Source organism: Nycticebus coucang, chromosome 6 (genome assembly GCF_027406575.1).
Source record: "Nycticebus coucang isolate mNycCou1 chromosome 6, mNycCou1.pri, whole genome shotgun sequence".
In the NCBI taxonomy this organism is placed as follows: Eukaryota; Metazoa; Chordata; class Mammalia; order Primates; family Lorisidae; genus Nycticebus; species Nycticebus coucang.
The window spans coordinates 1324876-1349562 of NC_069785.1; the positions used below are offsets into that span (position 1 = coordinate 1324876).

Below are 24687 nucleotides of genomic sequence, written 5' to 3' on the forward strand. Positions count from 1 at the left end.
TGCCCCAGGCTTGTGCAGCCCAGCCTTGGATGGGAGCAGTGAAACGCGGTCTAGGGATGTGCCTGGGACAGGCCAGGTTTGCGATGACTACTCGGGAGAGCTGAGCATTGAAGGCACCAAAAATGAGGGCCCCTCCTACCTCAGCTCCTGCTGCACAGATCATCAGGGCAGGGCAGGACTAGCACCTGCTCAGTGTGGGCTCGGTCGTGTGGACACTGGGCCACTCCTGGCTATCAGATGACTGTGAGCACCATGCCCACAGCGGGAGCCAGCAAGGGGCAGAGCCAGGACACATGGGTGTCCATGTGTTTGTCCTGCACCATTGAGTCTTCCCCATCCCGGGTGTCCTGCCCACAAACAGGAGAAACTGCAATGCTGCCCAGCAACAGAGTCCAGACAGGGCTGGAGAATGACAGCAAGGATGCTGCGCCAGGCATCCCCACCATTTAATTAGGAATCAGCCCACTCCCTTCTGGGGGGCTCACAGGACAGCACTGATAACAGAAGGGATGGGGGAATGAAATCACTGCCCAGCTGGGGACTCAGACCTTAGAACCTACCTCCTGGGTTTCAGAGCCGAGGACCACCCAGGACAGGAGGAGGGCAGAGGTCCAAAGCCAGGCCTGGGGTGCGGAACCTTTACTCCCACCTATACTACGTGCCACATCTGTGCCATTTGCCTGAGGATGGAGTTCACGCTTGGGAAGGAGAATTTCAGCTGCCAAACCTCCCCAGTTCAGCCCAGGCCCCCAGCTCCCCTATTCCCTGTGCCACAGCTACCCAGCCATCAAGACGGGGGTCCCTGGCCAGCAGAACCCCTGAGCTTCTACCTGAAGGCTCCCACACCCCACCTGCCTCCTGAGTGGCCTCAGCTCAGGAAGGGCCCTACCCAGTCCTCCCGCTCCTCCCTCAGATCCACAGAGCCCAGAGGGCCTCAAAAACACAGGGACAGCTGGAAACCCACATGCTCCACGCTGAGGGTCTGGTGACCTATTAGTAACACTGATATGCTTTGTGGGATGACACCCACAAAGGGGAGGAACACTCAGAGACCAGGCTCCCTGGACTCTCCTAGAGCCACAGCAGTCCCTGAGCTCCCAGCCCCCACCTTGTGCTGCAGTCTTCCTGGCCGAGGACAGTCTGGTCCAGACCCAGGGGGTTCTCGTCCAGGCAGGGGAAGCCCAGCTGCCAGGCACTGAGCCAAGCACATGGCCTGAGATGAGCCAGGAGAGGGTGGGGATGGGACCACGTAGGCCCCAGGGTGCTTCAGAGCCTCCACAGCCACCTGTTCCTGCACACACACATGCACACATAGAACACACATGCACACAAACACATGCTGACACACACGTGCACACATACAACACACACAACACACATGCTGGTACACACATGTGAACACACAACACACACAACATGCGTGTGCACATGCACAAGCACACGTGTACACACAAACAAGTCCCACTCTTTAGCCTCCTCTGTGGACACACTGCCAGCCCAAATCTCTTGACATGTCTGGAAGCATGTGGACCACTGTGGGTGGGGAACAGCACAGGCCGTCCCGGGGATCTCCCTTTCTCAGTCTTAGCACAGTCGAAGAGTGTTTCTGCTGATAAAATCCAGACTAGGGTGACCCCAGCCAAGCCTCAGCAGCCCTGGGCCAGCATGCTGGTGTCTCAGTTGGCAAGGGTCCCACACCCTGGCTGGGAGCCTCCTGAGCTAGAGGTAACAATCTCTGGCTGTCAGACACCAGTTAAAGAAATGTGGAAACCTCTGACAATCTGCCAGGGCCCAGGTGTTCTGAAACCCACAAGGCATGTCTGAGACCCTGACTGGGCTGCCCTCTGCCCTGCCACATCTTCCGTGGTGTGTGCAGGTGAGCAGTGCACAGGCCTAAAAGCTGCGCCTACCCCACTCAAGCACAGACCCCACCAATTACACTGGACAACAGCACAGAGAGCAGACTTGAGCCTCCACCTCCCATCACTGCTCACCAAGGCCTGAGAAGCACGCAGGTGCTGGAGGAGCTCCCCAGAGAAGCAGCGACCCCACATTCACAGCCCGCCCCACAGCACCCAGCATGCCGGGCAGTGGCCATAGCCTCCCAGCTACCCACCAGGCCCTGAAGAATAGTCTGTAGCTGGCACTGCCCTGGCCCGGGCACCACTGCCAACCTCTGAGCCCACCCAGGCCCTCTGTCCTCCTGCCTCTGAAGGCTTGCTCTGTGCTGGGCAGCACCAGGCATGGGGAGCGTGGCCCCACACCCAGCTGCCAGCTCCGCTCTGAAAGATACCACCTGGCCCCCAGGCCTGCCCTGCAGCAGCCCCCCAATATTGCTCATGCCCAAAGCAAACGCCTCCCACTTGGCAGTGTGTGGCCTGGTAAGTGCCACACTTATACAAGAGCCGTGGGCAGAGGACAGGAGAACACCAGTTGTGCGTGGTGCCTTGTAGGGCATTCTCCAGTCTACTTTCCAAAGTAAACATAAAGTGTGACATAAGTGTACACAGTGTGACATAAAGGCTGTCACACTGCAGCACAGACCAGCATGGTGTCTGGAACACAAGGTCTGAAGCCCCAGCCAGAACCAGTGAGAGCTGAAGGAACAGCAGGGCTGACCGAAGCAGCAGGCCAGGGGTAGCAGTCAACTAACGCTCAGACCACAAATCCAGGGCCCAGGGCAGGTCTTGGCAGCCAGAACACCACCCTCCTCTGCCAGGTTGCAGCCCCGGCTGAAGGTGGGTGTGGACACTGGTGGTGTCCTGTCCTCCACCCACGGAGATATGCTCCCAGGGAAGCGGAGGAGACTCATCCATGCCCCCCACCATGCCCAGGGCTGCCAGGGATGTGAAGGCCATCCACCCCTCTCACTGGGGGCATCTCCAGGTGGCACCAACAGGCACTGCCCAGGGCCTGTGCCCAGCAACTCTCCTCAGTGCCCAAATGAAGAAAGAGAAAGAGACGCACCTCCCTCCAGGCAGCACCCGGCCATGAGGGCTGGCCCAGCAGGTGTCTGCCTCGGGCAAGCCAGCCTCCTAAGGTACCCTCAGGAGCAACTCAGGGATGTGCTGTGTCCACTCTCTGGCTGAGCCATGACACCACTGGGGGTGGAGAAGCCTACTCCGTCCACATCCAGACTGGGGCGCAGGCGCTATTGTGAGGCCCACCATGGCAATGCCTGTCCTCCCTGGACACACCTATGCTCCTGAGCCCAGGATGCAAGTATGATGGAAAAATCTCATCCAGTCCTGCACATAAAACCAGACAGATCCTGCCTGGATGTGACAAAGAGGAAAGTATCACGGCTGCCTCTTGCAAGGTCAGTTGCGATCATGCTGGAAAACGAGGCTCAAATTAAGCAAGATGGTGGTGATGTCCTCAGTTGTCAAGGGGTCCTCACCACTGTTCCAACAATGTGGGGCTTACAAAGGGACAAGAGGGTACAGAGGCAGGGAGAAGGGGGCCACAGAGAGGCCAGGCTACAGGCCATCCTGGGGGTCAGGGGCAGGGACCACGTGCCACACACTGGCTCCCTCGTGCCGCGTGTCAGCGCTCCCTCACACTTGCAGGCTCATCACCAGAACCAGATCTGAGAAGCCACTGCAGGTCCACGGACTGGTGACAGACATGCCAACTGCACACTGCCCAGGCTCTGCCCATGCAGAATTAACAATGTCTGGTGAAGGGTGGTGGACCCACTGCACAGACACCAGGAGCAGACGTGGCTCCTTGGGCTGCCAACTAAGGCGCGCACGCAGCTGCTCTGGGATAGCTATTCACAGGCGCAGGCAGGATGGGCTGAGTCCACACCCAGAAACTGGAGATGCACCCTTGGACCTGGCCTGAACCCTGGGCCCAGTGAGGCCCATCTGAACCCTCATCCCACCTAGCTGCTGGGGTCAGAGGCTGGGGGGGGTCATGCAAAGGCCATGTGAGGCCAAAGCCCCTGACCCCAGAAAGATGCTGGTAATGTCCCCAGCTATCAATGGGTCCCTGGTCACCACTGTCCTGATGAAGTGGGGCTTACCATACCATACCATTCCACCACTGGCTCGCAATAACCCACCTGTCTCCATGATGGACATGCCTGCCAGAGAGACTGTCACCAGGGACAGAACCCACCTTGAGCGAACCCGACCTGCCACCATCTGACCTGCCATTCTGACAACAGGGCCTCAGGGCCAGGCTGCAGGGTCTAGTGCTGTCTGTGGCCAAGAGGTGCTGAAGAAAGGCGAGCTGGCCTGTAGGGACGGGGGAAATGGCTGCTGGCCCCAGGCCTGCAAGCACTGCAGAGGGAAGGCTAGACATGGCCTTCTCAGGCATCCACACAGCCTATTTCCCCTCCTGCTGAGGGTCCTGCAGGTCTATGCTCATCTGTGGGGACAAGCACAGACCCACCATCCTCTGCACCGATACACTTGAACGCTGCTCCTGGAAACTCCCTCTTCAAGGCAGCGACGTCCTCCCCAGTCCTGCAGAACTTTGTGGAGTCCACCCTTGATGGAATATACATCAGCTCCAGGGCACCTCCAGCACAGAGGGCAGCTGAGCTTCCAAATCTGTTCACATGCTATTTTTAGGGCCATCTCCCAGCACCACCATCAGGCAATCCACCAAGGCCAACCAGGCTCACAGGCCTGCAAGGGGCAAGAGCTCACCACACCGCTATGAAGAGTCCGCATGGCCCCATTTCTCCTGAGGGCCACTGGGAATGCTCGGCCTGCAAGCCAGACTCAGCCCACTGGCCCCAGGACATGCCCAGCTGTCAGAGCCTGGGTGGGAGCAGCACAGGTGGATGGTCTCCCATCACCATCACCATCCCGCCTGCACCTAGCCACCCACACCTCCACCAGAGCCACTCTGGCCACACATGATGTGCATGCCCCCAAAGAGCTTGAGCCCCTCTCAGGCTAACACTGCCCTGTGGCCTTCCCATACCCATCCAGGAGCCAGAGAGACCCCAGAGGCTGATGAGACCCCAGTCATGGTGAAGGACCACAATCTCGCTCTCTGGAGCAGCCTCAACTACCACCACCCATGCCTATAGATACCTGCCCGATCGGCCCTTCCTTGGGTGCAAATTCACCCCTCGGGAGGGACAGAGCTGGCTCTGAGGCCCAAGCCCTGGGAAGGGACAATGGCATCCAACTGACACCAGGGACCCACATGCCCAAGGGCACCACAGCCCCACATGATTGTCTGCACCAAAGCTAACCCAGGAAAATAATGGTGTTAGAACTGCAGTCCACCAGGCTGCAGAGTATGAGGACACCTCCCAGGGGAGACTGAGGAGCAGTGAGCAGCCTTCAGCCTGGTCTGGACAGCGGATGGGAGCAGAGGAGACACGAGCTGCACTGGCCATAGCAGCAGAGCAGGTCCTCCTCCAAACCCCATGACCTCCCAGGCCTGCGGGCACTGCCACCCTGCCCCTCAGCCCACCCCCTGTTCAGTCTCTGCCTCAGTTCAGCTATCTATCCACAGAGCACAGCAAACCACCCCCGAGGGTCTACTCACAGACCCGCACAACCCCTTCCCATGTGCCCACCACACACACCCAGCCTGACCTCAATTCCCACCGAGCTTTCACCAGCAGCACCGCACTCCCATAAAATAGTCCAGTGACCTCCTCAAAAGGAAACCCAAATTCCTTGCCTAGCATCTTGGTTCAACTACAGGAGCATCTGCCAGGGAGCTGCTCAATGCAGACTCTGGGCTGAGACCATACCAGACAGGACAGACACAGTCCTCCTGCCAGAGCCACAGCCAGCATCAGTGGTGTGCCAGGCCAGCCGGCAACGGGCAGTGGACAGAAGGGCAAGGAGGCCTGCCCACTGCTCTCGACTGACCCTGCCCTGCACATCTGCAGAGGGTAGAGAGAGGGAGAGAACGGGGCAAAGGCTAAAAACGTCCCAACACTGATGAAAATCACCAACCCCAAAGTGAAGGAGTCCACGAAGCCCCAATCTGGGCAACTGCAAGAGGAACCCACACTGAGACACACCACCAGACACGCAGGAGACAAAGCAGCAATCACAGAACCCCAGACCCCCCGTGGACGCGTCCCAGCTGCTGCCTTCTATGAGTCAGCGAAGTTACAGCTAAGGCCTGAGACTGGGGGGCCGCATCCCCGCAGATGGCTGTGGCCAGCACACACCTTCCAAGAATGAGGGTAAACAAAACATCTTTAAACAAACAAAAAGAGCAGCTAGTCATCCAGCAGACCCTCACTGCCGAAATCCTGGGGAGGCTTTTCTGACAGGAGGAAAATGATTCTTAGTTCTGAGATGCAAGAAGAACGAAGAACAAAAAAGGACCAAGTTTTGAAGGTGACTGAATGTTGAGAGCATAGAACGGTAACATCTTGTGGGCTTACAAAGATGATTAAAATATACAATGACAAAGCAAATTAGAACAAAAGGCTCTGAGGTGCCACATGGCTCTGGAGGGGAATAACACACCATCAACTCTAAAAAAGGACAGCAAATGTGTTGGTTAAAATGCGCAAGGAGACCACCAGAGAAACAGAAGTAATAATAATTGATAAAGGGGGAAAATGTAAGAAAAAAATTAGCCAGACGTGGTGGCCTAAGTCTGCAGTCCCAGCTACTTGGGAGGCTGATGTGAGCTGTGATGACACCTCTGTACTGTAGTCTGGACAACAGAGCAACACTTTGTCTGGGAAGGGAGAAAGGGAGGGAGGGAGGGAAGGAAGGGAAAGAAAAGAAAGAAAGGAAACAAAGGAACGAAAGAAAGGATAATAAAAAGCACAAAAATAAAACAGTAGGCATAAATTCAAGTATCAGCAATTTAGACATGGAATCTACATTCCAGTTAGAAAACAAAGATGGTCAGACAGAATGAAAACAAAATCGAAATACATGCTGAATAACCAAAGACATTTAGTACATAAAGACAAGAAAAAAAGGTAGAAAAACATGTTTAAAAGGCAAATACTACCCAAAAGAACACTTAAGTACCCATATTGTCATCAAAGTCAATACTAAGGCAAAAATCAGTACACATACAAAAATAGTCACGTAAGTTCAGAACACCTAGAAGTTATACTTCTGAAGATGCATGTACCTGATAACATAGCCTCAAAAGATACAAAGCAGAAACTGAAAGAACTGAGAGAAACACACAAATTTGCCACCAGATTAGGTTTGTTATTTTTTTTTTCTGAGACAGAGTCTTACTCCTGTTGCTCTCTGTAGAGTGCCGTAGTGTCAAAGCTCACAGCAACCTCAGACTCCTGGGCTCAACTGATGCTCAGCCTCAGCCTCAGCCTCCTGAGTAGCTGGGACGACAGGCGCCCACCACCATGCCTGGCTAGTTTTTCTGTTTTAGTACAGACGAGGTCTCATTCTTGCTCAGGCTGGTCTCCAACTCCTGGGGTCAAAGGATCCTTCCGCCTCAGCCTCCCAGAGGCTGGGATTACAGGTGTGAGCCACCACGCCCAGCCTCATATGAGAAGATTTTAATATACGTCTCAAGCAGACAAAAAAGAAAACAGATCTGAATACCACAGTAAACCAAGCTTGAGCTAATGGATGCTATCAAACGCCATCAACTGCCAAACACACATTTCTTTTAGGTACAGACAGAACGTTTATGAAAACCAACCTCAAACAGTGCCACAAAGCAAGCTGCAAAAAGTGTTGAGGGCCTGGTGTCACCCTGACCACTTTCTCTGACTACAACATAATAAAACCAGAAAGGAATAATGGAAAAAAGATTAAGAAAGAACTGACAGTGAAAAATTAAACTAGAAAAAAACATGTTTGTATATGGAGAAACTTGAAAATACTGCATAAGTTTAAAGAATAATGAGAAATTTAAAAATGAGTGTAATTGAACAATACTATGTATAAAAGCTTAGGAAATGCAGGCGGCGCCTGTGGCTCAGTGAGTAGGGCGCCGGCCCCATATGCCGAGGGTGGCGGGTTCAAACCCAGCCCCGGCCAAACTGCAACAACAACAAAAAAATAGCCGGGTTGTGGCGGGCGCCTATAGTCCCAGCTGCTCGGGAGGCTGAGGCAAGAGAATCGTGTAAGTTCAAGAGTTAGAGGTTGCTGTGAGCCGTGTGACGCCAAGGCAATCTACCCGAGGGCGGTACAGTGAGACTCTGTCTCTACACACACACAAAAAAGAAAGCTTAGGAAATGCAGCTGAAACATTACTTAGAAGAAAATCTGTAGCCATTAATGAGTTATGTATTCATTTTAAGAAATTAGAAAAAGAACAGCAAGGGGCGGCGCCTGTGGCTCAGTGAGTAGGGCACCGGCCCCATATGCCGAGGGTGGCGGGTTCAAACCCAGCCCCGGCCAAACTGCAACAAAAAATAGCCGGGTGTTGTGGTGGGCGCCTGTAGTCCCAGCTACTCAGGAGGCTGAGGCAGGAGAATCGCTTAAGCCCAGGAGTTGGAGGTTGCTGTGAGCCGTGTGACGCCACGGCACTCTACCCAAGGGCGGTACAGTGAGACTCTGTCTCTACAAAAAAAAAAAAAAAAAGAAAAAGAACAGCAAAATAAACCCAAAGAGTACAAAATAAACCAAGGAGTACAAGCAGAAGGAAATAAAAACGAATATTTTAAAAAACTGAGGAACCCTCGGAGGCAGAGAGAGTGCAGGCACTTGAGGCTGAGCACCCAGCTAGGCTGGTCAACAGGCACAGACACACACACACACACACACAGACTGTACGTTACAAGTTCTCAGAGGTGAAGCTGGTCAGCGGGCACAGACACACACACACACACAGACTATACGTTACAAGTTCTCAGAGGTGAAGCTGGTCAGCGGGCACAGACACACACACACACACAGACTATACGTTACAAGTTCTCAGAGGTGAAGTGGTCAGCGGGCACAGACACACACACAGACAGACTGTACGTTACAAGTCCTCACCCAGTGAGGCTGGTCAGCAGGCACAGACACACACACAGACAGACTGTATGTTACAAGTCCTCACCCAGTGAGACTGGTCAGCGGGCACAGACACACACAGACAGACTGTCCGTTACAAGTCCTCACCCAGTGAGGCTGGTCAGCGGGCACAGACACACACAGACAGACTGTCCGTTACAAGTCCTCACCCAGTGAGGCTGGTCAGCGGGCACAGACACACACACACACAGACTGTACGTTACAAGTCCTCACCCAGTGAGGCTGGTCAGCAGGCACAGACACACAACAGACAGACTGTACGTTACAAGTCCTCACCCAGTGAGGCTGGTCAGCGGGCACAGACACACACACACACAGACTGTACGTTACAAGTCCTCAGAGGTGAAGCTGGTCAGCGGGCACAGACACCACACAGAGACTGTACGTTACAAGTCCTCACCCAGTGAGACTGGTCAGCGGGCACAGACACACAACAGACAGACTGTACGTTACAAGTCCTCAGAGGTGAAGCTGGTCAGCGGGCACAGACACTCACACAGACAGACTGTACATTACAAGTCCTCAGAGGTGAAGCTGGTCAGCGGGCACAGACACACACACAGACTGTACGTTACAAGTCCTCAGAGGTAAAGCTGGTCAGCGGACACAGACACACAACAGACAGACTGTACGTTACAAGTCCTCACCCAGTGAGGCTGGTCAGCGGGCACAGACACACACACACACAGACTGTACGTTACAAGTCCTCACCCAGTGAGGCTGGTCAGCGGGCACAGACACACACACAGACTGTACGTTACAAGTCCTGACCCAGTGAGGCTGGTCAGCGGGCACAGACACACACACAGACAGACTGTACGTTACAAGTCCTCAGAGGTGAAGCTGGTCAGCGGGCACAGACACACACACAGACTGTATGTTACAAGTCCTCAGAGGTAAAGCTGGTCAGCGGGCACAGACACACAACAGACAGACTGTACGTTACAAATCCTCAGAGGTGACGCTGGTCAGCGGGCACAGACACACACACAGACAGACTGTATGTTACAAGTCCTCAGAGGTGAAGCTGGTCAGCGGGCACAGACACACACACAGACAGACTGTACGTTACAAGTCCTCAGAGGTGAAGCTGGTCAGTGGGCACAGACACACACACAGACAGACTGTACGTCACAAGTCCTAACGCTTGATAGCAGAGCAGACCGACAACTCTTGTAATGTACTGTGCATTTCAAAGTAGCTGGAAGACAGAAGTTGAAATGTTACCAAACACAGAAATGATAAAGGTGATGACTTGATCCGTACAACATGTAATATTTTTCTAAACTGATACATCACATTTTATATCACATGTACCCCACAGACAAGTAAATTATTATGTATCAATATTTTTTATTTATTTTTTGAGATAGAGTCTCACTATGTCGCCCTCGGTAGAGTACGGTGGTGTCACAACTCACAGCAACCTCAAACTCTTGGGTTTAAGTGATTCTCCTGCCTTAGCCTCCCAAGTAGCTGGGACTACAGGTGCCCACCACAATGCCCGGCTATTTTTTTGTTGCAGTTGTTTAGTTGGCCCGGGCTGGGTTCGACCACCATTCTCCGTGTATGTGTTTGGCACCATAACCACTGTGCTACAGGCGCCAAACCATGTATCAATTTTTAAAAACTAACGAACCCTTCGGTGAGTCAGAGTCAGATGGAGAAAGTGCATGTCTACACACAAATGATCAATGTAAGGAATTAAAAAGGAACAGCACTACAGATCCTCAAACATTTCTAAAAAATAAGAAGCTGGGCGCAGTGGCTCACACCTATAATATCAGCACTCCAAGACCAGCCTGAGCAAGAGTGACACCCCGTCTCTACTAAAAATAGAAAAACTAGGTAGTAGTTGTACTGCACACCTGTTGTACTGCACTCTACCCAGAACAACAGAGTGAGACTCTGTCTCAGAAAACAAACAAAAACAATAGAAGTTGAATCAGTACTTCATGATTCCACAAAGAAATTTCTGGTTATTTCTGAATTCTCCCAAACATTCAAGAAACCCCAATTTCCAATTTTACACAAGCTCCACCATAAAACAGAAGAGCCGCTCCTGCTGCACTTGGTCAGGGTATCCCAGCCCCAAACTTGGTCGGGACTGTGGGAAAGAGGAAATCGTGGCTCAAAGACACAGGTGCAAAAGCCCCATACGAGGAGCTAATAGCACAACCCACCAACATACACAAAGGACAATACAGCAGGACCAAGCTTGTATTTTTTCCAAGAATAGAAAGTTAATTTAATGTTAGAAAATTAGGGTGGCGCCTGTGGCTCAAGAGTAGGGCGCCGGTCCCATATGCAGAAGGTGGTGGGTTCAAACCCAGCCCCGGCCAAAAAAAAAAAAAAAAAAAAACCACAAAATAGAAAATTAATTTGTGTAACTTACCACAGTAGCAATGAACGGACAATCACATAATGCTCTTAACAAAAGCATCTGATTATATTCAATATCCATTCGTAATAATTTTTTTTAAAGGTCTTAGCAACATGAATGAGATTTTTTTTTTTTTTGTAGAGACAGAGTCTCACTTTACCGCCTTCAGTAGAGTGCCATGACGTCACAGGACTCATATCAACCTCTAGCTCTTGGGCTTCAGCGATTCTCCTGCCTCAGCCTCCCGAGCAGCTGGGATTACAGGCGCCCACCACAACGCCCGGCTATTTTTTGGTTGCAGTTCAGCCGGGACCGGGTTTGAACCCGCCACCCTCGGTATATGGGGCCTGTGCCCTACTCACTGAGCCACAGGCGCCGCCCTGTGAATGAGATTTTTTTTTGACTTCATAAAGTGTATCTACAAAAAGTTGTAGCATATATCATACTTAATGATGAAATGCTGAAAAATGTCCTTAAGGTAAGAACAAAACAAGGGCATCCACACAACTGCTTCTAGTCAGCCTTGTACTGTGATGGTTGGCGTGGCAAGAAAAAAAAAATGAAGATTACAAAGATATAAATTTGTCATTTGCAAAAGATCAAAATGAATGCTTAGAAAACATACACACACACAAAAAAAAAAACCCTATATGTAAATTGTTAGGTTAAAAAACAGTAAAACTGGCTCGGCGCCTATATCTCAGTGGCTAGAGTGGCAGCCACATACACTGGAGCTGGTGGGTTTGAATCCAGCTCAGGCCTGCCAAACAATGACAACTACAACCAAAAAATAGCCGGGTGTTGTGGCGGACGCCTGTCGTCCCAGCTACTTGGGAGGCTGAAGCAGGAGAATCACTTAAGCCCAAGAGTTTGAAGTTGCTGTGAGCTGTGATGCCACGGCACATAAAAAGTAAAAAAATAAATAAATAAAAATAGTAAAATTACTGGCTTCAAAATTCAACTGAATTTCTTTCTTTCTTTCTTTTTTTTTTTTTTTGTAGAGACAGTCTCACTTTACTGCCCTCGGTAGAGTGCCGTGATGTCACAGGACTCACAGCAACCTCCAGCTCTTGGGCTTTCGCGATTCTCCTGCCTCAGCCTCCCGAGCAGCTGGGACTACAGGCGCCCGCCACAACGCCCGGCTATTTTTTGGTTGCAGTTCGGCCGGGGCTGGGTTTGAACCCACCACCCTCGGTATATGGGGCCCGCGCCCTACTCAATGAGCCACAGGCGCCACCCTCAACTGAATTTCTATACAGCAGCAACAAACAAAATAAAAAAGATGACTTTTACTGTGATACCTAAAATATAAACCTCTAAGAATAAATCTAACAAAAAATATGCAAGATAGCAGAATCATATGCAAGTCTTTCCAGATTCATTAAAGACCCAAGTAAATAAGAGACAGAGCATCTATTCATGAGACAGAAAACTCAGCGTCACACAAAATGTCAACTCTCCCCAACCTGCTCTGCAGAGGCAAATAACATCCAATCACCAGAGTTTTCTGTGGAACTTAATAAGATAAGTCTAGAAGTTGTAAAGCAATTCAACCCCTACCTCATGCCATACTCAAGTTCACTCAAGATGAATAAACCTAAACATAAATGTTAAGACTATAGGGCAGCGCCTGTGGCTCAAAGGGTTAGGGCGCGGGCCCCATGTGCCAGAGGTGGTGGGTTCAAACCCAGCCCTGGCCAAAAACTGCAAAAAAAAAAGTTAAGACTATAACACTTCCAGAAAAAAGCTCAGAAAAATATCTTGATGACCTTGAGATCTCTTAGACAGGATACCAACAAACTAACCAAAAAATAAATGAACTGAATTTCATGAAAATCACAAATTTCTCATCAAAAAACACCATGAAGAAATGAAAAGGCAAACCAGACTGAGAGAGAATATTCACACTCCACATTTTGACAAAAGACATCTACCTAAGCTACAATTAGAAACTTCCCACAACTTGGCCAGGCTCAGTGGCTCATTCCTGTAGTCCCAGCACTTTGGGAGACTGAGGCAGAAGCTCAACACCAGTGTGAGTAATGTAGTAGGATCTCATTTCTACCAAAAATTATTTATTTTTCATTATTTTTTAAGACAGAGTCTCTCACCCTGTCACCCTAGGTAGAGTGCCGTGGCGTCACACCTCATAACCACCTCAAACCCTTGGGCTCAAGCCATCCCCTTGCCTCAACCTCCCCAGCACCTGGGACTACAGGTGCTTATCACAACACCTGGCTATTTTTAGAGATGGGGGTCTTGCTCTTACTCAGGCTAGTCTTGAACTCCTGAGCTCAGGCAACCCACCACCTTGGCCTCCCAAAGTGCTAGAATTATAGGTGAGAGCCACCACGTCCGGTCTTAGCAAAAGTTTTAAAATATTGGTCAGGTATGGTGGTGCGTCCCTGCAGTCCCAGCCACTCAAGAGGCTGAGGCAGGAGGATCATTTGGAGGCTGCAGTGAGCTGTAAAGACACTCCTGCACTGAGCCTGGACCACGGAGACCATCTAAAAACAAACAAAAAGGGCAGCGCCTATGGCTCAAAGTAGGGCGCCGGCCCCATATACCAGAGGTGGAGGGTTCAAACCCATCCCTGGCCAAAAACTCCAAAAAAAAAGAAAAAACAACTCCCCAAAATTCCTACAACTCAACAAGAATAAGAAGATAGTATCCAATTAAAAAACTTCACTTTGTGAAAATAAAGGAAAAGCCAGTAAGCCGGTGAGAAGGTGCCTAATATCCCTGGTAAGCACAGGTCAACACCATAAGGCACAATCATCACACAGGTATTAGAATGGCTGAAACGAAAAATCCCAGGTAATACAGAACAGGGCAGTGCTGCAACCCCACACACCAGCAGAAGCTCACAGAGGCGAGCACACACCTCCTCTGTGGCCAGGCACTTCCAAGGAGTGAAAGCCGCACCCAAAGAAAGCCCTAGACAGGAGAGGCCTCAGAGCTTTACACACAGTGCCACAGACTGGAGAGAGCCCAACGTCTACCCACAGAGCAGGTTAGATAAGCACGGTCTCTTCTCACAAGGAGCACCATGCGCAGAGGAAAGGGGAGTACCGCTGCATACAGCACACAGATGGCCTCAGATGTCCCGTGCTGCACATGGCAGGACTAACAGCCCTGACTGTGGGGGACGGCAACCCTGAGATGGACCAGGGAAGCACACGGGGACCTCAAGTGAGCAAGGACGCCAGCCAGGGGCTTGTGGAGGTGAAGACGAGGATGACCCCTGAGCATGTGAACAGGCCTCACAGAATTCAAAAATGAGTTAAAAAGCCTCAGCAGAAAGGTGCCAAGTGGGAAGTACAGAGGTCTCCAATGACCAAGGCTCTCCTGAAGAGCAGGCAGGGGCATGCTCCATGGCAGAGGCATCTAGGGAGAGCTCTGGGAATGCCCGCAGTGAGACACGGACAGACAGGCACACGGCATGACCCTGCCATGTGTACAACACCCAATGGTCCATGGCAGGTCACGGAGGGGAGGTGCTGCTGGGAATGGTGTGGGCCCCTGAGGACCACAGGACACCGGGCCTCCCTCACCTCACTGCCCAGCCTGCCACAAAACTCCCCAGGGACAGAGACCCTCTCACCACACCCTAGGAAGGAAGGAGAACTGAAAAGGTCAGCACCACGCGGCCATCTCAGGACTCCGCCAGGCACACACTAAATGTAGAGAGGCGCTCCTCACTACACCCAGGGCATTTTCAACACATTTAGTCAAAAAAGGATTACCACCTCCTAAACAAACTGCTGAGACTCAAGTAGAAAAAAAAAAAGGAAAAATTGGCAAAAGAAATGAACAGGAATTTCACTGTTGAGGAAGTACAAATGGTCTAAATTAATAATCAGAGAAATTCAAATTAAAAACGATGATACCATTTCATACATCCACCACACTGGCAAAAATTAAAAGTCAGACAAGTGTTGGCAAAAATAGGGAGCAAGGGCTGGGCGTGGTGGCTCACGCCTGTAGTCCCAGCGCCATGGGAGGCCGAGGCGGGTGGATTGTCTGAGCTCAGAGGTTTGAGACCAGTATGAGCAGCAGTGAGCCAGAGTAAGACCCTTTCTCTACTAACAACATCAAAACAGCCAGACGTTGTAGTGGGCATCTGTAATCCCAGCTACTGGGGAGGTAATGGGAAAGAGCACCACCAGAGGAAGAAGAAAATGAACAAAAAAGAAAGAGTACTTCAAAGGAAGAATGAACAAGCAAGCTGAAATTAAAAATTAAAAAAAAAAATAGGGAGCAAGGGGGACTCACACCCCACCGGTGGGGGCTTAAGTTGTCCCCATGCTCTGGGAAACTGCCCACAACACGCTGTCCATGCACGTGCCCCTCACCCTGAATCCTACTCCAGCAGCCCACAAGGAGGCATGCGCGGAGGACAGGACAGAGCATCTACAGCAGCTCATGTGTAACTAGCTGGAAAGTGGAAACAAGCCAAGGCCCCTTGACAGAAGCAGTGACACACCGGGGACTACACAGCAGCTAACTCGTCAACAGCCATCAGCACAGACGCGGCTCAGACACCTGACAACTGGGCAAAAGCAAGAAGTAGGAAAGAATGCAGGGAGAATGAAATCTTTCCCATCGAGTCCCCAAATGAGCAGGCCTAAGTCACAGGATGCATGCTCAGCTGGGACAGGGGCAAGGCAAAGTCGGCCCCCTGACAGCTGCTCCCCAACCCACCATCCTCCTGCCTCACCCGGGCTCCCACAGCCCATCCAGGCCACAGCCCTCAGCTCCTCCTGCTCTGCTCCCATACACCGGCTCTGTCTCTGCACAGACCCCAGACTGGACTTTCTAGACCCCTCCAGAACAGAGCCCAGCCCCTCCTGCCACACTTCCCCACCTCCCTCTGGTCATTCTGTGCTCTTTTGGGAAGCCTCAGGAAGCTGCTAAAGAGCTGCAGGAAGGGCAGGCTGTTCTCTGTGCCGATTGTGGGGTGCTGGGGGCAAACACAAGGGCCTGTGAGGAACCAAGAGAGGTCCCAGGGCCCATGACCTAGCATGGTGGGAGGCCCAACGCACCCATGGGCAAGCACCAAGACCAGGAAAGGAAAGGGGGCCAGGCCTGGGGAGATGCTCCCGAGTCTGGCTTTGAGACCCCAGAAGAGAGGCAACTAGGTAAGTCCGGAGTCTCTCTGCAACCCCAAACTCAATCTCAGAAGTACCTGTTGAAGGCGCCTCAGTAGAGAGTAGGAGGCCCACATGAAGGGGGTCCCCTCCATGGCCACTTCCTGTGCTTGGATAGCACTCACAGTCCCTCTACAGAGGGCTGCATCGCCCCACCAGGAGTTCTCAACCTCACTTGCTAGCCCTCCACCCCTAATTGTCACCTGGTGACTATTTCAGAACAAGAATCTTTTGGCAAATGTCTCTCTCCCGTTAGCCTGGGAGCTCCCTAAGCAAGAACCGAGTCAAGAAGAAATCACAGGTGTTTGGAGCTAAGTCAGGATAAACGGGGAAGCTGCTAGTCCAGGTGGAGTCAGGCTGCCCACCGTGCTCATCAGTAGGTAAACCTTGCCTAGTCGTCACCGCAGGATAACGGGGTGCGCCCTTCCCAAATGGAAAGCAGCCAGCCCTTTGCAATGGCAAACAGCGGGTAGTAGAGAGTAGAACCGACTTCGGAGCTTCTCCACGTTAGCAGACAGGAGGGACGCACCGCAGGACAGACAAGTGAGCCAAAACCCTGAACCAAGGACGAATACAACTGGGGTTGTAAGTTGGCCTGTCCTCCGAGCCTTGGGCGCCGAGGGTCATTCCAGGCCCTCGAGTTTGACAGCGTCGCTGGATGCGAAAAGAAATCTGCGGTACCGGACGAGAGGAAACAACCTCTGCTCGCCTGCACCGCTCTGGCAGGGGGGCCGAAGCGACGCCGAGTCCTCCCAAACCCCCGCGCAGCCCCTCCCCGGTTCGGAACCCTCGGGGGCCACTGGGGCCCCCCGGCCACGCTCGCCCGGCTCGGCGTCTTCGGCAGGCGGGGAGCGCGGACGCGGCGCGTGCGGCGGGGCTTGGCTCGACCGCCCGGCGGGGGCCTGGCCCCGGGCAGGTGCGCGGCGTGAACAAAGCGCAGCTGGCGCGGGCGCGTACCTGGGCACGCAGCTGGGGCTGGAGCCGTCCACCTCCCAGGTGGCGAACAGGTTCATGGGCACCGGCGTGTTGAGCGCGCCGGGCGCGCCGGGGAGGCCGAGGCGGCCCCTCTCGGCCATGGCGCCGGCCCCGCCGCTCCCTCGGCGGCCTGGGGCTGCGGCCGGGCCGCGGACGCGCGGCGGGCGGGCCGGGCGCGCGGAGGGCGGCGGCGCGGTCACATGGCTGCCAGGCGGCGGCGGGGACGGGCCGGGCCCGGGCGGCGGACAGGCCCGCGGGCGGCGACGAGCTGCGGCCGCTCCGCTCCGCCCCGCCCGGCCGCCCCGCCCGCGGCCCGCGCGCGCCCAGCCTCCCTGCGCGCACCCCGCGCCCTCCGACCCACGCCGGCGCCGCCTATTGGCCGGGCCGGGAGCGAGCTCGCCCTCTTGGTCCCAATCGTCGCCCGCGGAGCGCTCGCCGGAAGTGAGGTTCGCGCGCCCCCGGGAGCCCCTGTCGCGGGCTCGGGAGCGCGCGCTTGCGCACAGGCCCCGCCCGGGCACCCAGCCGCGTGCCGCCGGGAACTGCTGCTAGGGGCCGGGAGCCCCCGGGGGTGGTCGCGGGTCCTGGCCCGCCTCAGGCTCTGCCCAGATCCCGCCCTCCGCACCGCCCGTACCGCGGTGTCCCCTCAAACGGTCCCCAGGCCCTCCCGCGCGCCCTGCCCCCGGAATCCCGTCGGGGTGCCCCTGTCGGTCCCAGCCTCGCAGTCGCTCGGTGCTTCTCTGAATTTCACTCGGGATAGTAGGGAGTGGCTCCTGGCCGTGGGCCGGTCGTGAGCCCGGGGACAGGCCCTCCCGATCCCGGTGGTCGGGGAGGTTCTGTCCTCTTTCGGCCCATGGTTCTCAAAGTCAGCAGACCCTGAGCCGAGATTTAGAAATAGCTTTTCTGGCGTCTCTTCTGTTTCCGGTATCCACGGTGTTACATAGTTGCTTTTCTCCTGGCTTCTGCGTCTTGTAGTGCACAGGAAGTTTAGTAGAAACAAATCCAGCCCAAGCTGACCTCCCCCCCACCTCCAGGGCTGAGCACCCCAGCCGGCCTTGACCTCTCCTGCAAAGACCCGCTGGCCCTGGTTTCCCTCATTTGCAAGACTTAGCCTCCAGCTGTAACTCCGGAGTCTGGAGCCACAAACAGCTGCGACTGCTTCTAGCCAGTGGGGCCCCACTGTGGAGAGAACAAGGGAACCTGTGTGTCCCACATGTTGCCGGCTCCTCTGGGGTGGTGCAGCTGAAAGCTGTGAGGGTCTCTGTGCCCTTGGCCAGCTGCCGGGAGTGTTGTCTTACACTGCTTTGCTCCCCGGCCGGGCCTGTGGGTCCCATGCCAACGACATGAGGAGAAATGACTGTGTTCATGGCCGACTTGGCAGTCCCCTGTGAGAACAGGCTGCCTGTAGTGGGTGGGAGGACAGGAGATAGGGCTCCTTGACCCCAGCGTTTAGCATGCGGTGTGGCAGGACAGGACAGAGGGTGCAGTTACTGTCAGATGAATGGGCTGCCTGACAGGCTGTGCCTGTGTGTGCCAGCACCCTCCCCAAGCAGGGACACAACTGTGGAAGAAAAGCAGGGTGACTAAGCCGTGCTCACTGGGGCTTGACACTGGCTGCCACCACTGAGCCATGCCCCTCCCTGTACCAGCCACCGTGATGAGTTCTTAGTGGATAGGACTCTTTTCCATCCCAGTTTACAGAGGAGGAGACTGAGGCACTTGAGGCTGTCCAGCTCCCAAGGTGAGGCATCAGGCCATGGATCTTAAGAGCCTGGTCCACTGCAGTGTGTGTGGGGTGAATACGGCCAGGCAGGAAGGCATGGATGCAGAACATACTATGTGCCATGCCTGTGACACTGTGTGTTTTTTTTTGAGAAGGAGAGAGTTTATTAATTTGCTGGCAAATGAGGTGGCTGTCAGACTCTCATCTCAACATACCAGTGTCCTCCTGAGCAGAAGTACAGAGCTTTTAAGGGAAAGGTTCTGATAAATCCTATCTTCAGCTAAGACAATTTCATGACCTCTGCCTGGGTTCATATCTTCTGTGGCACAAAGAACAAAGGGCCTCTCTTGCCTCTTCTGACTGGCCTAAGGCAGGGATGTAGGTTTTAGTTCTTCAAAAGGGCGAAGGTTTTTTTGTGGGTCCAGTGGCTTATGCCTGTAATCCCAGCACTCTGGGAGGCCTAGAGGGGTGGACTGCCTGAGCTCACGGGGTTCTAGACTAGCCTGAGCGAGAGCAAGACCCCGCCTCTAAAAATAGCCGGGAGTTGTGGCAGGCACCTGTGGTCCCAGCTACTCAGGAGACTGAGGCAAGAGATCGCTTGAGCCCAGGAGTTGGAGGTTGCTATGAGCTGTGAAGCCACAGCATGGCTGTGCATGGGCCAAATCATGTTACCAAAGGCAACAAAGTGAGACGTCTGGGGGGAAAAAAGGTGAAGGGTTTTTTAGAGACAGAAACATGTTCACCCTTTTTCAAGCCATTTTCTCTGTTACATATCCCCCGCTGTCAACTTTATTCCCCATATTTGTGGGAGGAGGGGCGCAACTTAGTCATCAAGATACTTCTGCCCAACTGGGGTGAGGTTTTACATGAAAGGCACAGACCATCAGGTACAAAATAGCATGAGCGTGTGGTGCCTGTGGCTCAGTGAGTAGGGCTCCGACCCCATATACCGAGGGTGGCAGGTTCAAACTGCAACCAAAAAATAGCCGGGCGTTGTGGCGGGTGCCTGTAGTCCCAGCTGCTCGGGAGGCTGAGGCAGGAGAATCGCAGAAGCCCAAGAGCTAGAGGTGGCTGTGAGTCCTGTGACATCATGGCACTCTACCGAAGGCGGTAATGTGAGACTCTGTCTCTACAAAAAAAAAAAAATAGCATGAGCAATAACCACAGGACTGACAGGAGAGACGGACACAATGCCCAAAGCGGCTGGGTTAAATGAGATGCAGGGGCCTCTGATTGCACAGCTGCCCCTTGTGCCCTGTCAGCAGTATCCAACCTTTTTTCTTCCATGCCACACGTTAGAATAAGAAGAGTTGTCTTAGACCACACAGTAAACATACAAACACTAACAAAAGCTGATAAGTAAAAAAAAGTTTGCTCATGACGTCCAACACCACAGACAAGCAAAAAGTCCTCACATAATCCACGTGTGGCCTACAGGTCTCAGCTTAGACACCCCTGCTGCTGAGCCGAGAGACTGACTTCTGCAAATTTAGAATCCATGCATAGAAATAACTTGTCCCAGATGAGCTTTAGGATAATGCACCCTGCGGCAGGACAGACCAACAGCAGAGACAGGAGCCTGGGAAACCCTCACTATGGAGGCGTGCCTCTGTCCTTTAGACAGACCAAATAACCAAATGGATTAGTGGAAATATTAACATTTTCATTTTTTCTCAAACACATACTTTAGATCACTTAAGGCTGGCCCCTCCGCTGGGGGCCACACCTCCTTGCTTCGGTGTGATGGACTTTACGGGCTCACTTGTGATAGTTTCAAGGAGGTATAAGTTGTTAGAGGCACTTCACGGTGACTTCTACTTCTCTGCTTTCCACTCACCTGTAGTGGTTAGCACCCAACCCGCTCATTCGACATATTGCTTCACTATATTCTCATCTACTTACGTCATGTCACCATACTTACTAGGGCGCTAGGAAGGTCTCTCATAAACTAACTCTTAGGGCTGACCTTGAGCCTGCTTTAAGACCTACCCTTATCCAGAGAAGGGCAAGCAGCAACAAGACTTTATTCCACTTTATTTTCTTTTTTTGAGACAGGGTCTCACTTTGTCACCCTCGGTAGAGTGCCATCGCATCACAGCTCACAGTTACCTCAAACTCTTGGGCTCAAGTGATTCTCTTGCCTTGGCCTCCCAAGTAGCTGGGACTACAGGCACTTGCCACAACGCCCAGCTATTTTTAGAGACAAGGTTTCACTTTGGCTCAGGCCAGTCTTGAACTCCTGAACTCAGGTGATGCACCCGGCTCAGCTTCAAAGAGTGGTGGGATTACAGGCGTGAGCCACTGCACCCAGCCTTTATTCCATTTTAGTTAGGTGCCATGTAATTTTCATTCCAGACATAAGGCTTTGCTTACTTGCTGGGTTGCTTTGGGTGCAAAGGAGGGTGGGTCCTCTACCATTCTGTATGGAGGAAAGGAGTCTGTGAACAGCTCAGTGAGGGCAGGACAACAGAGTTCACCTTGTCCAGTTCCTTGGAAAAATGGTCCACCAGTTTCCACGGGGAGTTCACTCAAAGAAACTCATGGATGACAACAGGATTCTGTGTAGCGTATTGTATCAGGGTGCAGGCAGTGAGAAATGAAATTTCCCTTGATGGACACTGCCGTAACATAGCCAAACATGGTAACCCTTTAAATAGGAGCTGTTAAGCTGTCTCTGCACTGCCTGCCATCCTCCATCTGCCTGGCCACTGGGCCCCTGCCAGTCATCTGCTCCTACTCTGTGCTGGGATGTGTGTGCAGGAACTCGGAGAAGGCCCTGCCTCAGGCCGGCAGCTCCCAGTGGGAGCCTACCTCAGAGTGAGTTCCTTCAGAAGTTCTGGTTAACCTCAAATACTCCTTTCTTCTCTTTAGTTAGGACAAGCTTCTCCCTAGCCTGAAAAGGTAACACCGGGAGCTGGGGCATCTGAGTGAAATGGCCAGTTATTGAAAGGGCGGATAGCATGTAGGGCTCCTTGTGTAGCAGGTCCCCTTTCTGCCCTTGGACTGTCCCTCCAAATCCATCAAGCATCACATTCTGTCTGTGCCCATGCAGGTGAGGCCAAAGCTTTGGGGAGTCAGGCAACCCCCAAAATGGTAACAGCCATAAGGCTCTGTTTCAGATTTCCAAAGGCATTTTGACAGTGCATGGGCCAAGTCAAGGACCCCACATCTGTTCCTGTGAGGGCCCCAGAAAGGCCTTGTCATCAGTCCAAAGTCTGGGATCCAAACAGAACCCCATCATGCCTAGGGTCCCCGGACAAATAGCCTGCTGTTTGCAAATCCATCCAACTGCAAGTCTCTCAAGTCCCCCGCTCCCACCAAACTGGGCAGGAAAGCCCTTTTAAAGTCCTGACACAGCAGGACTGCAGGGCCACCCAGGAAACTGTCACTCAAATGCAAGTGAGTCTCATTCACAGCCTTTTGCACAGTGTCATTACTGGCATGTGAGTCCTGCACATGCCCTAACTCACTGGTATGGGGAGTCTAAGTTCTCTCTGCAGGTCTGGGGCTCCCCTCGGCTGACACGACCTTGCTCACCTGCAGCTGATTTCTTCCTGCCAGTTCTGTAACAGGTGTGGGTCTGCCAAGGCCTGCACTTCACAGAGACCTGCTCCACATTGCGGCCTCCTGCATGCTTCACCAGGCCCTGGTATCATTCAAGAAGTTCAGCTGAGCCCTAAGAGGGGAGTTTCTGTCGCCTTTGTTTGTTTGTTTGTTTGTTTTGTTGTTGTTTTAATTTTGCTTTCTTTTTCAACTGGCTTTCACTCATCTTAGTTTGAAGTTTTTGGCTTTTTTTTTTTTTAATTTTTGTTTTTCTTTTCTTCCTTTACCGATTTTCTTGCCCTTTGCCTCCCAAGTAGCTGGGACTACAGGCACCTGCCACAATGCCCGGCTTTTTTTGGTAGAGATGGGGTCTCACTCTGGCTCACTCTGGCTCACTCCAGCTCAGGATGGTTTCGAACCTCTGAGCTCAGGCAATCCACCCACCTCGGCCTCTCACAGTGCTAGGAATACAGGCGTGAGCCACCACGCCCAGCCTTTGCCACCTTTGGAACAGCTCTGGGGCTTCCCTGCTTGGCCATGTCGCTCCCCTGGGCCCCCTGGGGGGAGCGCATGCAGCAGATGCCAATGCCAGGAGAGGAGGTACTTTTGCAGCTTGGCGCCAATTGAATCCCCACTGTCACTTCCCATCTGGGGCTTCAGTGGGGAGACATGGAGCCCTGGGCACCCACATTCGTAGAAGTCCACTAATCAGCTCCCCATTGTCCATTTGCATCGAGGCTTCCCCAGGGATATCTGGGTTGGAGCTGGTGGTGAGGCAGGGTCCCCAGACCCCCTCCATCATGAGTCCTGAAGGAACCCTGGGTTTTGCAGGAGCCCTTTGCAGTGTTGGGCAGGGTTCTTTCCAGCATCCTCCTCTCTGCATGCTGAGGGGACCCTGCCCCAGGGTGGTGTTTCCTTCCAACCGTCTCAAAGGATCCTTGGCTGGCACAGCTAACAGGACACACATGGCTTTTAGTTGACTTTAAAGCCATTTTAACCAGCTGTGAGGAATTCATGCTACTTGTCTTGCCCTAGTCAGGGGTGCCTTCTGGCCAAGCTGAGCTCCCAAGTGGGTAAGGAGAGACCATTCTCAAACACAGGTCATAACCTAACACATGGGGTTGAAGAAACAGTTGAGGTGGCGACTACCTGGCCCCCTCCCCTAGTGCCTAATCACCCCATTCCCTGGGAAACCCTCCCAAAATGGTCTAGACCCCACATTCCATGGAAAACGCTCCCTAAGTGGTAGCCTAGTAGACCGATTCCCTGTGAAACTCTCCCCAAAGGGTGGCCTGGTCCCCTAGGTCACTTGGACAACCTCCCCAAATGATGGCCTGGTGCCCCCATTCCCTGAGAAACAATCCTCAAATAGTTCCTGGTCCCCATTGGTCTCCTCAAATGGAGATTTGAATCCACATTCCCTGGAAAGGCCTCTCTGATAGTGGCCTGATCCCCATGGTTACTGAGAAACCCTCCCAAAATGGACGCCTGGTCCCCTTGTTCCCTCAGAAAATTTCCCCAAATAGTGGCCTGTTCTCCCAGTTTTCTCCAACCTTCCCTAATGATGGGCTGGTGCCTATGTTTCTTGGAAAGCCTTTCTAAATGGTGGCCTTGTCCCGCTGTTCCCTGAAAAACTCTCCCAAATGGTGTTCTGGTACCCCCATTCCTGAGCAAACCCTTCTCTAATGGTGGCCTGGTCTCCCTGTTTCCTCAGAAACCTACCCCAAATGATGACCTGGTCCTCCCATTCCCTGGGAAGCTTTTTGTAAATGGTGGCCTTTACCCACCCCTCTCCCCATTTCCTGTAAAACTCTCCTGAGATCCTGGTTTGGTCCCATCTTTCCCTGGGACTCCCTCCCCAGATTGTGCCCTTGTCCCTCCATTCCTTGGAAATCTATCCCTAAATGGTGGCCTGGTCACTCCCCACCCCATTCCCTAAGAAAGAATCATTAAATGGTGGCCTGGTCC

The 24687-nt window shown here is 53.0% G+C and overlaps 1 protein-coding gene across 15 annotated transcripts in view; it reads right to left on the bottom strand.

Moving 5' to 3' along the window:
- The window catches only part of PACS2 (phosphofurin acidic cluster sorting protein 2), a 58406-nt gene extending 40391 nt beyond the window's left edge, over window positions 1-18015 (bottom strand). For 14 of the 15 annotated variants that reach the window (XR_008380633.1, XR_008380632.1, XM_053594114.1 and 11 more), the window contains exon 1: window positions 17439-17755. Coding sequence is in view for 13 of the 15 variants with exons in the window: in XM_053594114.1 (XP_053450089.1) it covers window positions 17439-17557 (119 nt within the window). In the remaining 2 variants the exon portion in view is untranslated. Of the gene's footprint in view, window positions 1-17438 lie in introns of all 15 variants that reach the window. The other variant, XM_053594113.1, reaches the window with a different exon arrangement.
- Between the last annotated feature and the right edge of the window lie 6672 nt (window positions 18016-24687).